Below are 15,202 nucleotides of genomic sequence, written 5' to 3' on the forward strand. Positions count from 1 at the left end.
ATACGGTTGAATTTATTATAGAGAAAACTTAGATTTCAAATCAATAAAATACAATTTGAAACTAAAATTTATGTAAAAATGAAATATGGAATAAATTATTAGAGATAACCCAATTTTAAACCAATTTAATTTATGTATAATTTTTGTTTTTTAATTTACTATATTTTGTAAGAATTTTTGTAATTAAACTTGGGAAGTGTGGGTTAACAAAATTAAAAATATATATATGTATATATATATATATATGATGGAAGATACGGTTGAATTTATTATAGAGAAAACTTAGATTTCAAATCAATAAAATATAATTTGAAACTAAGATTCATGTGAAAATGAAATATTGAATAAATTATTAGAGATAACCCAATTTTAAATCAATTTAATTTAGGTATAATTTTTGTTTTTTAATGATTGAAATTTGGATCTTAAATCAAATATCAGTATCAAATATTATATAACTAAATTTTAAATCAATAAAATGGCTATGATAATTTTTTTGAAATCTATGTGAATGAGATAATTTCTTTTAATGACAAATTTTAGAATCAAATATTAGAGAGAGAATTTTCATGAATTATAAATTAATTTTTTAATGATTTTAATATAAAATTACATTTATAATTTATCATTAAATTAAAAAGAACAAATGAAGATAGATTTTTTAAAAAAATCGATCACAAGCGAGTTGCTCATCGAAGAGCAAAATAAGAACTTCGACGAACTTCCGACCATTCGCGAAGGTCCACAACTCAGAGACAGAACACAAATCCATCCATCGTCTTCCTCAAGCGATTCGTTGTAAGTTCAATCTCTCCGATCACTCATGGTGTTCCTTTCGATCCCAAACCAGAAAACCCTATTCCTCAACCTAAACCCTGCCACTACTTCCATCTTCAACCTGAAGTGTGCAATCGAAGAGGTTTCCCACATACCCGTCTCCTTTCAGCGTTTGTTCTTATCCCAGAGCTTTCAATTATCCCATTTCAATGATTCTACACTTCTTTCCCATGTCCGAATCCTACCCAATTCAACCCTAACCCTTCACGTTCCCTTATACGGAGGTATGCAAGCTCCGACTATCCCCAAACCCAGATTGGATTTCTTGAACTCTAAGCCTCCTCCCAATTATGTTGCTGGATTGGGACGTGGTGCCACTGGATTCACTACTCGGTCTGATATCGGTCCTGCTCGGGCTGCTCCAGACCTTCCTGATAGGTCGGCGACGACTATTGGTGGTGCGGCTGCCGCTCCACCTGGCAGAGGGCGTGGAAAAGGCGGGGAGGAAGAGGAAGAAGATGAAGGCGAGGACAAAGGATATGATGAGAATCAGAAGTTTGATGAATTCGAAGGCAACGATGTGGGGTTGTTCGCATCGGCTGAATACGATGAGGACGATAAGGAGGCTGATGCCGTATGGGAGGCAATCGATAAGCGGATGGATTCGAGAAGAAAGGATAGGAGGGAGGCTAGATTGAAGGAGGAGATTGAGAAGTACCGAGCTTCGAATCCGAAAATCACCGAGCAATTTGCAGACCTAAAGCGTAAATTGTATACTCTTTCGGCGCAAGAGTGGGAAAGCATTCCGGAAATTGGGGATTATTCATTGAGGAACAAGAAGAAGAGATTTGAAAGCTTTGTACCTGTTCCAGATACCTTACTTGAAAAGGCCAGGCAAGAGCAAGAACATGTGACAGCGTTGGATCCAAAGAGTAGAGCAGCTGGTGGGACCGAGACGCCGTGGGCTCAAACTCCAGTTACCGATTTGACTGCCGTCGGGGAAGGTAGAGGTACAGTTTTGTCGTTGAAGTTGGATAGGTTATCCGATTCTGTTTCAGGACTGACTGTTGTAGACCCAAAAGGGTATCTAACTGATTTGAAGAGTATGAAGATAACCAGTGATGCAGAGATTTCTGATATAAAAAAGGCAAGGTTGTTACTGAAGAGTGTTACTCAAACAAATCCAAAGCATCCCCCTGGTTGGATTGCAGCTGCTAGGTTAGAGGAGGTGGCAGGGAAGATTCAAGCAGCGAGGCAATTGATTCAGAAAGGATGTGAAGAGTGTCCCAAGAATGAAGATGTCTGGTTGGAGGCTTGTAGGCTGGCTAGCCCAGATGAGGCGAAGGCAGTGATTGCCAGAGGGGCAAAGTCAATACCAAATTCAGTGAAATTATGGTTGCAGGCTGCAAAATTGGAGCATGATACTGCAAATAAGAGTCGGGTTCTGAGGAAAGGTTTGGAACATATTCCTGATTCTGTTAGGTTGTGGAAGGCAGTTGTGGAGTTGGCAAATGAAGAGGATGCCAGACTTTTGCTTCATAGGGCTGTTGAATGTTGTCCTCTACATGTTGAATTGTGGCTTGCATTGGCGAGGCTGGAAACTTATGATCGTGCAAAAAAGGTTCTTAATAGCGCAAGGGAAAAGCTGCCAAAAGAGCCGGCTATATGGATAACAGCCGCCAAGTTGGAAGAAGCCAATGGGAATACTGCCATGGTAGGAAAAATTATAGAGAAGGGTATAAGAGCTTTACAGAGAGTAGGCGTGGTGATTGATAGAGAAGCTTGGATGAAGGAGGCTGAGGCTGCAGAACGTGCAGGGTCTGTTGCTACTTGTCAAGCCATCATTCATAATACTATAGGGGTTGGGGTTGAGGAAGAAGATAGGAAGAGAACCTGGGTTGCTGATGCTGAAGAGTGTAAGAAGAGGGGTTCAATTGAAACAGCAAGAGCAATTTATGCACATGCACTTACTGTCTTCTTGACTAAGAAGAGTATATGGCTTAAAGCAGCACAACTTGAAAAGAGCCATGGTACCAGGGCATCTGTCGATGCTTTACTTCGCAAGGCCGTCACTTACCGGCCACAGGCTGAAGTGTTGTGGCTTATGGGTGCCAAAGAGAAGTGGCTTGCTGGGGATGTCAATAATGCTAGAATAATTCTTCAAGAAGCCTATTCAGCCATTCCCAATTCTGAGGAGATTTGGCTTGCAGCATTCAAGCTTGAATTTGAGAATCATGAACCTGAAAGAGCTAGAATGATTCTAGCTAAAGCTAGGGAAAGAGGAGGTACGGAACGAGTTTGGATGAAATCTGCCATTGTCGAGAGAGAATTGGGCAATGCTGAGGAAGAGAGCAAGTTATTAGTTGAAGGGCTTAAACGTTTTCCATCTTTCTTTAAACTATGGTTAATGCTTGGGCAGTTAGAGGAACGTCTTATGCACCTAGAGAAGGCCAAGGAAGCTTATGACTCTGGTTTGAAGCACTGTCCTAGTTGCATACCGCTATGGCTTTCTCTTGCTCACCTGGAAGAGAAAATGAATGGATTGAGCAAGGCTCGAGCAGTTTTGACCATGGCCAGAAAGAAGAACCCTCAAAACCCTGAACTTTGGCTTTCTGCAGTGCGAGCTGAATTGAGGCATGGCAATAAAAAAGAAGCTGATATTTTGATGGCCAAGGCACTGCAAGAATGTCCAAATAGTGGCATATTGTGGGCAGCCTCAATAGAGATGGTACCGCGTCCACAACGTAAAACCAAGAGCATGGATGCACTTAAAAAATGTGATCATGATCCTCATGTTATTGCTGCTGTGGCCAAGTTGTTTTGGCATGACAGGAAGGTTGACAAAGCTAGAACTTGGTTGAACAGGGCAGTAACTCTAGCTCCAGATGTTGGTGATTTTTGGGCTTTATACTACAAATTCGAACTTCAGCATGGTGTTGATGAGAATCAGAAAGACGTACTGAAGAGATGTATTGCTGCAGAACCCAAACATGGTGAGAAATGGCAAACAATTTCAAAGGCTGTGGAGAACTCCCATCAGCCAACTGAATCAATCTTGAAAAAAGTAGTTGTTGCATTAGGTAAGGAGGACGGCGCTGCTGAAAATAGCAAAAATTAGTTTTTACATAGTTTAGATGTTTGAGCCTGTGGCAGTTGAAGGCATGTACGATTTGTAAGAAGAGGCTGAGTTCTGTTGTCAAACTATATGATCAATGACTGAAATTTCTGGCTTATTGTAGATTGTTGTTTGGTTATCTGATTCTTTCTACACGTGGTTAACTCTTCACAGCCATCTGTTTTGAGAACTTCTTGTAATTATTTCACTAATCAATCAAGATTTCTACCTCTGCAATGATCGCTGTCCTAACTGTTACTAGTATATTCTAATGCACCAAGGCGAAAGGTATATAAATGATCATATCTTTTTTTTCTTTTTTTCTTTTTTCTTTTTAACTTTTGATGTCATTGCGTTGTGTTTGATTTGTTGATGATATGTTGTATTGTGGTTAATGAAAACGTTAGTGCTTAAAAGCGCTCTACCGACATGAAATGCACAATTAAACATAAGATTTGAGTTGTAGGAGGATAAGAAAGAAGATGGGCTTGAGGGTTTAAAGTCCAGTCTCATTCCTTTTTTTGGTTAAAATCTTTGGAGAAATGACATGTGATGGTTACCCTTTGTGAAGTAATTTAGGTTTCGATGTCGTAAGTAAGACTTTATTTATTGTTGGTCTATTATTATTTTTATTTATTTTTTAATAAGGATAGAAGCCTTTGTTCTTTATAAGTTGATGCTATGATTTTAGATAAAATGGTTAGGAGTATTCTTGTTTTCTAGTTGGCCTAATCTCTTAATTGGCAAATGTGCTTCATAGTTGGAAGCAATTTACTCTTCCATATGTTCCATTTAAAAATCTTCTGATTTTAGTGAAGCATGGGACATTAATGTGTTAAAACGTTTTTAGATGTTTGGCAAAAGACCTCAAACTCCTACTCCTCGACCACACCACAAATTTCACCAAAATTTCTGAAGAAGGAAAAAATTGGTTCTGTCGGCGGTTTCTAAGTTTCATCTTGCCAACTGAATTTGAACTTGCCTAAAATTCATATTACAAAATAAACTGGCAATCCTTCAAGATTGTGCTTTAGTATTTTTATCATATTGTATATTGCTATCGAGAGTTACTCACATGCTTGAAATTGGGTGAAATCTTGAACATAGTTTGAAGTTGCCACTTATGTAGGCTATCACCTAAACTCTGTCTGGGGATAGGAATGGATCATAGTACAGAGTTCGAACTTCTCATTTCTTTGTATATCTAGTGAATGTTAGTTGGGTTCGTGTTTTAGATAGATTAAGTCTCTAGTGGATACTTTCTCAGTATGCCATCCATCTCAACTAGACCATTGAGATCACCAGATCAGGACATGGTCTCCCTAGAGCCTCAAATAATGCTGGGGGCAATGGTCAATTACTTGGTTGAGGTATTTTCAATGAAATTGTTCTCTCATTTGCTGTTGGAGCACATCTTGAAATATATTAATTTAATTAAGTCTTTGCCTTAGGATTTATTTCCATCTGTGTGCGTCTCCTTGTAGATAGCTTATTTCCACATAAGTTTGTGCCCTGTTTTTCTATGCCAATTAAGCTTGCCTATCTGAGTTACTTAAGGTCGTTTAAATTAACTTGGCTTAATTTCGATCTACTTCTGACTTTCAGGTTGCTTTTATTCAATTCTAGGAGCAGTTGGTTCAAGAACTAATCCTTGTTTGTGGTATGTGGGGCCTCTTATTGTTTACTTGTATGTTAAGTTCGATTATGTTTGTGACTGAATTGATTTATAAATTACAGATGTTAGTGAATAATGATGTTTGTATGGTTGCATAATGTGGTTAGCATTCTGTAGGTTTAGTTATGAGAATTAATATTGAATGAGATAGGTGTTGTGGTTGGTCACTGATCATGCATCAGCACCGCTCCCAATCCAGTCCTTGATGGGTCAGTCTCTATAACAAAAGGCAATTCAGAATTTGGGAGTGCTAGCACAGGGAGAGTTACCATGGCCTGCTTAAGGGCATTGAAAGCTGTGGTAGCTTCATCGGACCATTGGAAAGCCTCTTTTCGCAGTAATTTGGTCAACGGAGTTGCCACCTTGCCATAATCCTTCACAAACCATCGGTAGTATCCCATGGGTCCTAGAAACCCTCGTAGCTTTGTCACATTTTTGGGAATTGGCCACTACACCATAGCTTGAATTTTATCTCCATCTGCTTCCACTCTTTCTGCCGACACCCAATGCCCCAAGTACTGAATTCTTTGTTGGTCGAATAGACATTTCATCCGATTGGCATACAGTTGGTGATCTTGCAAAACATTCATAACCTTTCCTAGATGCTTAACATGAGTATCCTTATTTGGGCTATAAACTAATATATCATAAAAAATAAAAAAAAACAAAAATAAAAACCAACACACATTCGCAAAAGCGGTTTGAAAATCTGGTTCATCAGTGATTGAAATGTGGCTGCATAACCAAGAATTCATAGTGTCCCTTATGTGTCCTAAAGGCTGTTTTCTTCACGTCTGGTCCAGACATTCTAATTTGGTGGTATCCCGACTTGAGTTTTAATTTGAAAAATATCATCGAGCCGTCTAATTCATCGATCAACTACTCAACATTGGAATAGGGAACTTATCCACTAATGTCGCTTGATTGTCAACGTAAAAACACCAACCCCCATTTTTTTTCACTGACAACACAGGACTTGAATATGGACTCCGTGACTTGGCTGAATGATCCCAACGCTCAACATTTATGGGACCAGTTTCTCTATCTCGTCTTTTTTAGCATGGCTATACATATACGGCCGAACGTTCAACGGTGGTTCCCCTTGATCAGGATTCTCAAATATCTCTTGGAACTCTTCCAGCAAATCCTGTACACAAGGGGTATCTCTGTCTCACCTTCTCGACTGTTTCCTTGCCTTTTTCCTCTAGTGGCTCTGGTTCCAAGTGTTGGAACTCTACCAAGAATCCCAAATCCCCTTCTTCCTAAGAATGCGTAAGAGCTTTAAGAGATACATCTGAGGTGTATAAAGTCGGATCCCCCTTCAATACAATTTTTTGTTTTCCTGATGTGAACGTCATCGTTAGGCTTTGCCAATGAACCTCCATGTACCCCATATTGCAAAAGTCGAATCATTCCCAGAAATCACATCTACTCGTCCCAGTTCTAAGGGTAAAAAATCTTCAGTTATGTTCCATTCCAGGAGCACCACCGCTACTGACTTACATACTCCATTTCCTCTGATAGCATCATCATTTCCTAGGACTACTTCGTAGTTCAAGATATCTGTCAGCGACAAACTTAACTTTTCCACTAGCTTCTGATGTATAAAGTTGTGGGTCGCTCTGCAATCGATCATGACCACTACCTCCCTCCCGGTGACCAGTCCCTTCAGCTTCATGGTTCCCTTAGCGGTTAGCCCCAAGATGGATCGCAACGAAATTTCCACGTTGTGTGCAACTTCCAACTCTTTTACCTCTGACTCGAGTGCTTCAACCTTAGCCGGATCCCTCGAACTCTTCGTCTTCCTGGTAAATCAGCAGATCAAGTTCTCGTTTCTCCTTCAACTGATAGCGATAGTCGGGAAAATGCTTCTCATCACAATGGAAACACAGACCATTCTCCCTTTTTTCCTTCACTTCCGAGTCCTTCGACCTACGCTACATCCCCTCCTTCTTTGGTGTTCCACTTTTATCCGGTAGTAATACACTTTCGAGGGTTGCTTTGTTTGTAGATTTTCCCGAGGCTTTGGGCCCATTAACCACAGTCGGAAACCAAGAAATATAGGCTTGCCTGCCATCCACACCAGAATAAATGAAGTTTTCCAAAAAAACCTACTAGTGGAGGAAGACCTCCTAAGGATAATTCTAGTGGATCCTTCTGGGCCACCAATGGGCTTGGGCCCAATCTCTCGTACGTAAGTTGCAACACCACATTTCGATCACTCACGACTTGGGCCTCTCTCATGCAAGCGTCTAGATCCACTGGAGGCCGGCTAACCACCTATACTTTGATTGTCGGTGTTAACTCGTTTAAGAATGTATACTCCAACACTTCCTCCGTCGTAGCAGGAATTGGGGCCGCGTAGGTCTCAAACTTCTTCCAATAGTCCTCATACGAACCTTCTTGCTTAATTCGTAAAAGACGTGAAAGGAGAGTATCTTTTTGCATGGGATGGAATCGATTGAACATCCGTTGCTTCAAGTCTTCCCATGTTCGGATGGTCTCCGATTATGAGCCCATCGAAACCAATCGACAGCATCAGGTAAGAATGCAATGACCGACACCTTGATTTTCTTCTTATCCGACAACTCGTGAATTTCGAAGAAGTATTCTGCCCAATAAACCCAGGAATCAGGATGCTCACCTATAAAGGTTGGCATCTCCAACCACTTATACTTGCTGTAGTCGACCGTGCCTTCGTTAGTTTGTGCCTGTGAGCTCTCACCACCTTCTCCCTCTTATCCACCTTGGATTTCTTGATTCCCATATTGATGCTCGAAGTCTCTTTTTTCCGCACCTCAACTAAGTATTGCACCATGATGACTATCCACTCCATGTTCTTTATCATTTTGCTCATACTCTCTCGAAGTTCTGAAATACACTTCGTGTTACTGTCGATCTTCTTCTCCATCTCACGTTTCTTTTCTCCTAGCGTTTTTTCTAGGGTTATGAAGTTGGCTTTGATACCAATTTGTTAGGAATCCATACTTGCAAATAGAAATTCTCAACAAGTCTGCAAACAACAGAACAATGCTCTGGTATATATTATTTATGAACTTCCAAGTGAAAAATTCAAGATGGAGATGAATAGAAACAACAAGAAGGAAACAAAAACCCGAAATAATATCCTAACCACCATCACTTTCAAGAGGGCTGGAAATCCTCTTCCCAAGCAAACTTGCTCACCACCAAAATTATCCTCCCTAGACCTACGGGAATAAAAAAACACCCCTCCACTCACTGGTCCCCACATCTAACTAACAGCAAGGTCTTCCCATATCAATCCTTCTTTTTCTCACTATTTCCTTTCTTACGGCTACCTATTACACCTTCTCTGGAAGGTCTCTCACCCACTCCCCTTTGCTTTCTGCCCCAATTCTTAATAAACATTACTTAGGAGGGGGGTGGTTGGAAAGGTCCTAAGGAAGGTCTTTCGAAGCTTAATGTTGATGCGGCTTGGTCAGACTCCAAGCATTGTGGTGGTCTAGGCTGGACTTTGCCTGATCATCTTGGATTGCCAATTTTAGGAGGCTGCAAACATCTTAATCATAATTGGAGGGTCAAAGTGTTGGAGGTGAAAGCTGTGGTGGATGGCTTGGTTGAAGTTGCAAGGCATTGGCATGGGAAAAATCCTTCGGTGGTGGTTGAATTTGATTCTGTTGAGGTGGTTCCATTGTTAAACCTTGATTTGTCTGAAGTTAATATTTTTGTGAGTGAGCCTCTTAGCATTATTAAGTTTATAAATATCTATAATTTTTGTAAGGTCCCTAGAAAGAAGAACAAAGCTGCTCATAATCTTGCCTTTGGCTTCCTCTTTTGGGAAAGATGACTTTCCAGCTTCTGTTCTATCCCTTATTTATGAGAGGGAGTGAATTGTTGTGGTTTGACGTGTGCCTTCTCTGGTTGATGTATTTCGGTTTTTTTTAAAAAAAAGAAGGTTGGTGTTTTCTTTTTCCTCTTTGCCATTTCTAATTTTAGAGAAAGTATCATTTTTATTTTCTTTCTTCTTCAAAAGAAACCCACAAACCCACTCTTCTATTTTCATTCTCCATCTCCTTCCAACTCTTCCACCGATGGCCTTCACCTTCTTTCTATCTTTTGCTATTGCGGCTTCTTCGTGGGTCTGGCATGTGAATCTTCTTCTTGGCAGCGGTGGTGACGTGCACCGAGAAGAAAGGGAGATTTTTTTTAGTGTTGATGCAACTCGTTGGATGTTTCTGACGTGTTTGAGTGTGACCCACAACTCAAAAGTACTGGTCTGCTTTACCCATGGGCTAGAGAGTTCAAATTTGAGGATCTGCTTCTACACTAATCAGCAAGGGAGTAGAGGTTTCGACTGTTGGAGTTAATTGGGTAGAGTTCTAGCAATTTTTGGCAATTTAGATTTATTATTAGGAAGCTTTGGAAGAAGCAATTGGTCTCTCTGTAAAGCAACTTCGGAAGTTGCTTTACTATCAGTTCGTGTTAGTGTCAGTTTGGTAATTGTTTGCTGCAATTGACTAAACTTAGAATGTGTGATCTTGTATTTGGTTGATTGGTGTATGCCAAATTTGATATTAAACTTTAGAATGTTTTGAGTTTATAATGCTTGTGGACTTTATCGTTTGATGTGCTTCAACTTGATACGTTTTTGGACCTCATACCTTATGTGTATGAATTCATAGTCACTATATTTGAAAGTTATGATTTTGAAGGCTGTGGTAAATACCTTATGTGTATGGTTTTACAGTTGTTCTGTATAAATGTTATGTTTTCAAAGGCTATGGTACATACCTTTCCTCTATATATGTTGGGCTTGTAAACCAAGGCTTGGTCCCGCTAACTGGATGCCAACTAACCATCAGTAGGGGTAAAGTCTCAACCGGGGTTTACATAGCACCGAGGAGTTAGGGCATTAACGCGTTTAAAGGGGAAGGGTGAGTTGTACACTTAAAACTGAAGGGAAAAAGTTTGAAAAAAAATGTATTAAATGATGGAAAGTTTAGGTTTCACAAGTTAAAACTTCACACCTTGTCACCTTGTGAGTACTTATATCTATCAATCCCAATAATGGGGCTATTTACTGGGTTATAGTACTCATTCTGTTTCTAAAATAAATTTTCAGATAACGACAAGATTGTATGAGACGAGATGGTTTGTTGACGGTGTCATGGAGTTAGGGGTGTCATGTTTTCGCATTTGTTCCTTTCTAAAACAAAGTTCCATTTTTTTTTTTTTTTTTGGAGATTTCTTCTTAGAAGTACAATGATATTTTCACATTTGAACAATTTGTCTTGATGTTTTAATAGAGATCCCGAAACAACAATTATTTGGAATTGTTTTATGAAAGGTGTTCTCTTTTATTTCCTTATTCAAAATTAAAACTTTAGTTGGGTTTTTATATTTAGAGTGCCATGCATGTGGCAATAGCCCAACTAGAGGTATTAGGAGGTTGGGTCGTGATATTTAACCTTTCTACTAGAAGCATGTGATTTGAGTTTGAACATGCCTACCTTAGTTCTGTGGAAATTCTTTAGAACTAAAGGATACGGTTGAAGGTGTAGTTTGGCTGGAATTCTCCAAAGGAAGATTCCTTATTTGTGCTTATTCCTTCAATGTATCTTGGGAGAAAAATGTTTCTCACATTGTCTAGTCCTACATTTGGCGCTAACAAATCTTCCACAGATTAACGTAGTTAAAGCTCTTTATGGTTGGAAAGAAATCAACGGATTTTTTTCTTATCTTTCTTATCACGAGAGATTGGATTCAGCTCATCTTAAAGCTTCTCGTAGGTGTTCTCTTTTGAAGATTTTTGGTGGTTCTTCAGATTTGTCGAAACTGGGATGTTTTTATTTCACGGATTCACTGTTTTGTTTAGCAGCAGCTTTGTTATTGTTACTTTTCGTTTGGTCTTGGTGTTGTTCTCTTGTGGCTTTTTTTTTTCCACACTTCTTTTCGTATCTTTCTCTCGGTTTGTTTCTTTTATTTTTATATTTTTGAGCATTAGTTGAATGAAAAGTCTCATATCTCTTTTTTTATATAAATTTTAAAGAAGATTAACAGTGGGTACGAAGAGTACCTTTTAAGTTCTTAACTAAATATGTCACTTCTAATTCTTTACGTTATTAGGCTGGGCCTTAAAATCTCTTCTTATTATCATTCCTGTTAGCGGAGACTATTATTATCATCAATTTGCCCTTTGTTCGGTCCGTCAGCATCTATTCTTTGAGTAGTTTTTCCAAAATTTCTGGAGTAGTTTCTCTCTGTTTAATTTGTAGTGGTTTTGGTGCATTGCTTTCGAGGAGAATGTACTTCAGATTTTAGTGGGGCCTTTTCTTAAAAGCTTTTCCTCACCATTTGTGGGTGAATGGAGTTGAAGCGATTCTCAGTGGTTTGGTTTGAAAGATCCAATAAATTTTGTTTTCAAGACAAGTTCCCTCCTAAGTTTGATCGTTATATGTTTGCTCGAGTCGAAGTGTTTTTTCATGGTGGTCTCTTTTCAAATTATTTGTTGAGTACTCTATTCAAGATATTAGCTTAATTTGGTCTGCATTTATTTCTTTTCATCTAAGTTTTGGTTTGTTAATGTATTGGGTTGGTTATATTCTTGATCTTCCTACTAATAAAGTAATCTTATCTTTGTTTCCTTGTGCAATGGGTTTTCATTTCTATGTCCCTCACTTCTCAGTTTGAAAAGCAACTTATAACCTTCACAATTCAATCAGTCAATGTAACTTTTGATGCATTCAAAATTAGTATAAATATGATGTATCGAACTTGGTATAAATATGATTTTTGAATTTCACATCTTCATGTGGTTTAAAAATAATTTGAACTCATGTTTCTTGTTCTCCGCATACTAACATCGACAGGTAAATTAGTTAAAAAAAAAAAGGACCGAAAAAATTCTTTAAATCGGTATCTGCTGTATTTTATGATAAAAGAAAACTATTTAGCAGTAAAAGTGAGCATTGCTTAACGATAGTTGACATGTTTCACTTAGCGATTTGGAGTATCACTCCAAAAGTTCTATAGCATTCCAGCAATCACATCTACACCCAACAAATTTACTCAAACTTTTGGCAAAGCAAATCAAATCTCTACTCTTTTCTTTTGTGTTATAATCATAGTATGCTGTAACCAAGCATTCCAACCTTTATTAATCATCACACCAAATAACTGTGCATTCCACTAAACCACGATGAAGAAATAAGAATACACGAGGGTTGAACTCAAAACATTCTGCATTTTATTTTAACAAATGGAGACATTAGCCAGGCCGTTCTCAAAGCTTTCAAATGAAGCCCTATGGAAAAGGATTATTATGAGGGACTCTTTCACTGATTGTCTTGTCGAATCGCGGACCACCGTTACTGTACGATATAAGAAACTTGATAGGATATCCCTTTAACTTATGTGGTACAATCCCAAGATCATTGAAAGCCAATGCAGCAAATCCAATAGCAAGATCTAAGAGCATTAAACAACATCTGGGCTTATTGGCAGGGGAAAAGAACTCAGGGCATGCTTACCTTTTTCAAAAACAACTGTATCTTGTGTTAGAGCTATTGGTCAGAGATTGTTCGGGAGATGAAACATCAAAGTTTTGCATGTCTATCCTCAGCCTTCTTGATTGACTGAACATCTCCAAAGAGATTCAGAAACTGCAAAATCATTCATTAGCACATTCAGCAAAATACAATGCAAACATATTTCAATCCTAGAAAGATTTCATGTCAAGAAAATCTACTTGCAGTTTCAATGTAAGGCCAACCAGCATAAATGAACAGTTGCTAGTATACTGATGTCCAAGAATTAATTCTTCTTATATGATTTGCAATTAGCAATTACGTCTATCAAGCCTCGGAAGTTTTTCCCCTTGAAAACAAGAAAACTTTATTTGTACCTCCAAGAAAATGCTCATTATATATTAGGGATAAGCCTCAGAAGTTTAAAACTGTGAGTGTCCAAGCCAACTATATTAGGGATATATTCTAATAACAGTTTTCAAATCTTCAAAAAAAAAAAACTGCAAAAACATTGATTGTTAACATATAATATAAAATTGCTATTCTTTCCAGCTCCTTTTCCACGAGCCTACCAAGCTTCTTTTGTTTTACATAATAAATAATTGCGTTGAGGAGTATGGAAGTACAAGACATAGCTAAATCTACCAAAACATAAGCAAAAACCTTGCAATAAGTACTCCCAGAACCTCTTTAAAAGCAAGAAGCATTTACCATTCCAAGTGACAAACTAATGTTAAGAGAATCTACACTGCCATCAACATACTAATAATCCAGATAATTACAGAGCAGAACAATCTGAATGGAATTCAAATACAAGTTCTGAAGCTCTGTTAGGATCATTAATGGATGCGCCTTTTTTATCCATCAGATGCTTAGCTCTTCATTTCTTCTCAAGGAGCTTCATTACTTTTAGTAGTTCAGAAACTTAACACTTCTACTTCATGCGCCCTTCAAATTGCAGCATCTTTTAGATTGACTTTCTCATTTGTCCACATGCTTTTTGCCAAATGAAATTCTTATGAAAATGCAGAAAACTGAAATAAGAGACGCATACCAGAACCATCAACAAAGTGTTGTTCCACAGAAGCCTCGTTGGCATTCTCAACTGTTGAGGCATTGACTGGTTCGGCAGCAACACTTCCATTTAAAGAAGAATCGTGCCCGAGTACTGGCGCAGTTTCCATTGCTGAATTTTCTGATACAACAGCATTCTGGCTATGGTAGGATATTAGAACATATAACTAATAGCCTTATGTCAGTTTCATTGATTTTGTCATTCATGGGGTTTTGTTTGGTCTTTGCAGGAAGTTAACAATATTGGAATATTCCAATAGTTGTTTTTCACAGTGAAATATAGAATGAAAAATATTGTTACGCGAATTACAAGACTGCTGGAGTTTTGGTAGATGATATAATGGTTTTTGAATTTAATAGTGAAGGAAATTCGTTTGAATGCATCTACGTCTTCTATAGAACTTTCAACTATATTAGACTTTTGTATGAATAAAGTCCAAAATATAGTTGAAATTCATGAAGATAAGGATGTAGCTTGGTTTTTGGCTTTAGTTAAAGAACAAAGTATAATACATCCCTTGGTTGATCAGGTAAATATATGTGTTTGGAAGGGTCTTCTAGTGTTGTTTCTAGTGAAGATGAGAATTATTTGTCTATTGTTCCTTATTCTACACCTGTGGTGGACGATGATTTCCAAGTGATCATGGATATACATATTGAAGAATTTTGAATTTAAGACTTTACATCAAATTCAAAATCAATTGAGTTTCAATTTGTCCAAAATGACTGTCAATGGTATTTCAAAGTATCTCATTATAAAGGCAGTGATTTGTGGATGCTTAGGAAGTAATTGATATTCATGATTGTTCTATGAATAGTGTTCAGACTTCTCATAAGCAAGTTTCTTCATCCTTAATAGGTGGTTGTTTGAAAAATGAATTTAAATCTAATTCTTCTAATATCTTAACTCTTAAAGATATTGTAAATAAAGTCCATAAGGAACTTGGAGTAAATATCAGTTATTATAAAGCATGGAGGGCAAAAGAGCACATAATGAAGTCTTTGAAAGGCGATGCATGTGAATTATATGCTCTAATTCCAAAGTTTTTGATG

At 38.1% G+C, this 15,202-nt stretch overlaps 1 protein-coding gene across 1 annotated transcript; it reads left to right on the plus strand.

Annotated features, from left to right (window-relative positions):
* The first annotated feature begins 653 nt into the window (after positions 1–653).
* On the plus strand, positions 654–4,129 carry LOC120092889 (protein STABILIZED1). Its single transcript, XM_039051133.1, has one exon. It carries the CDS (start codon positions 824–826, stop codon positions 3,893–3,895), a length of 3,072 nt encoding a protein of 1,023 aa, XP_038907061.1. The 5' UTR covers positions 654–823; the 3' UTR covers positions 3,896–4,129.
* The last annotated feature ends 11,073 nt before the right edge of the window (positions 4,130–15,202 follow it).

The sequence above is a fragment of the Benincasa hispida genome, chromosome 12, assembly GCF_009727055.1.
Source record: "Benincasa hispida cultivar B227 chromosome 12, ASM972705v1, whole genome shotgun sequence".
Lineage (NCBI taxonomy): Eukaryota > Viridiplantae > Streptophyta > Magnoliopsida > Cucurbitales > Cucurbitaceae > Benincasa > Benincasa hispida.

Bases quoted from the DNA above. Each gene is read 5' to 3' on its own strand.
- LOC120092889 (XM_039051133.1), top strand. From the start codon at position 824: ATGGTGTTCCTTTCGATCCCAAACCAGAAAACCCTATTCCTCAACCTA.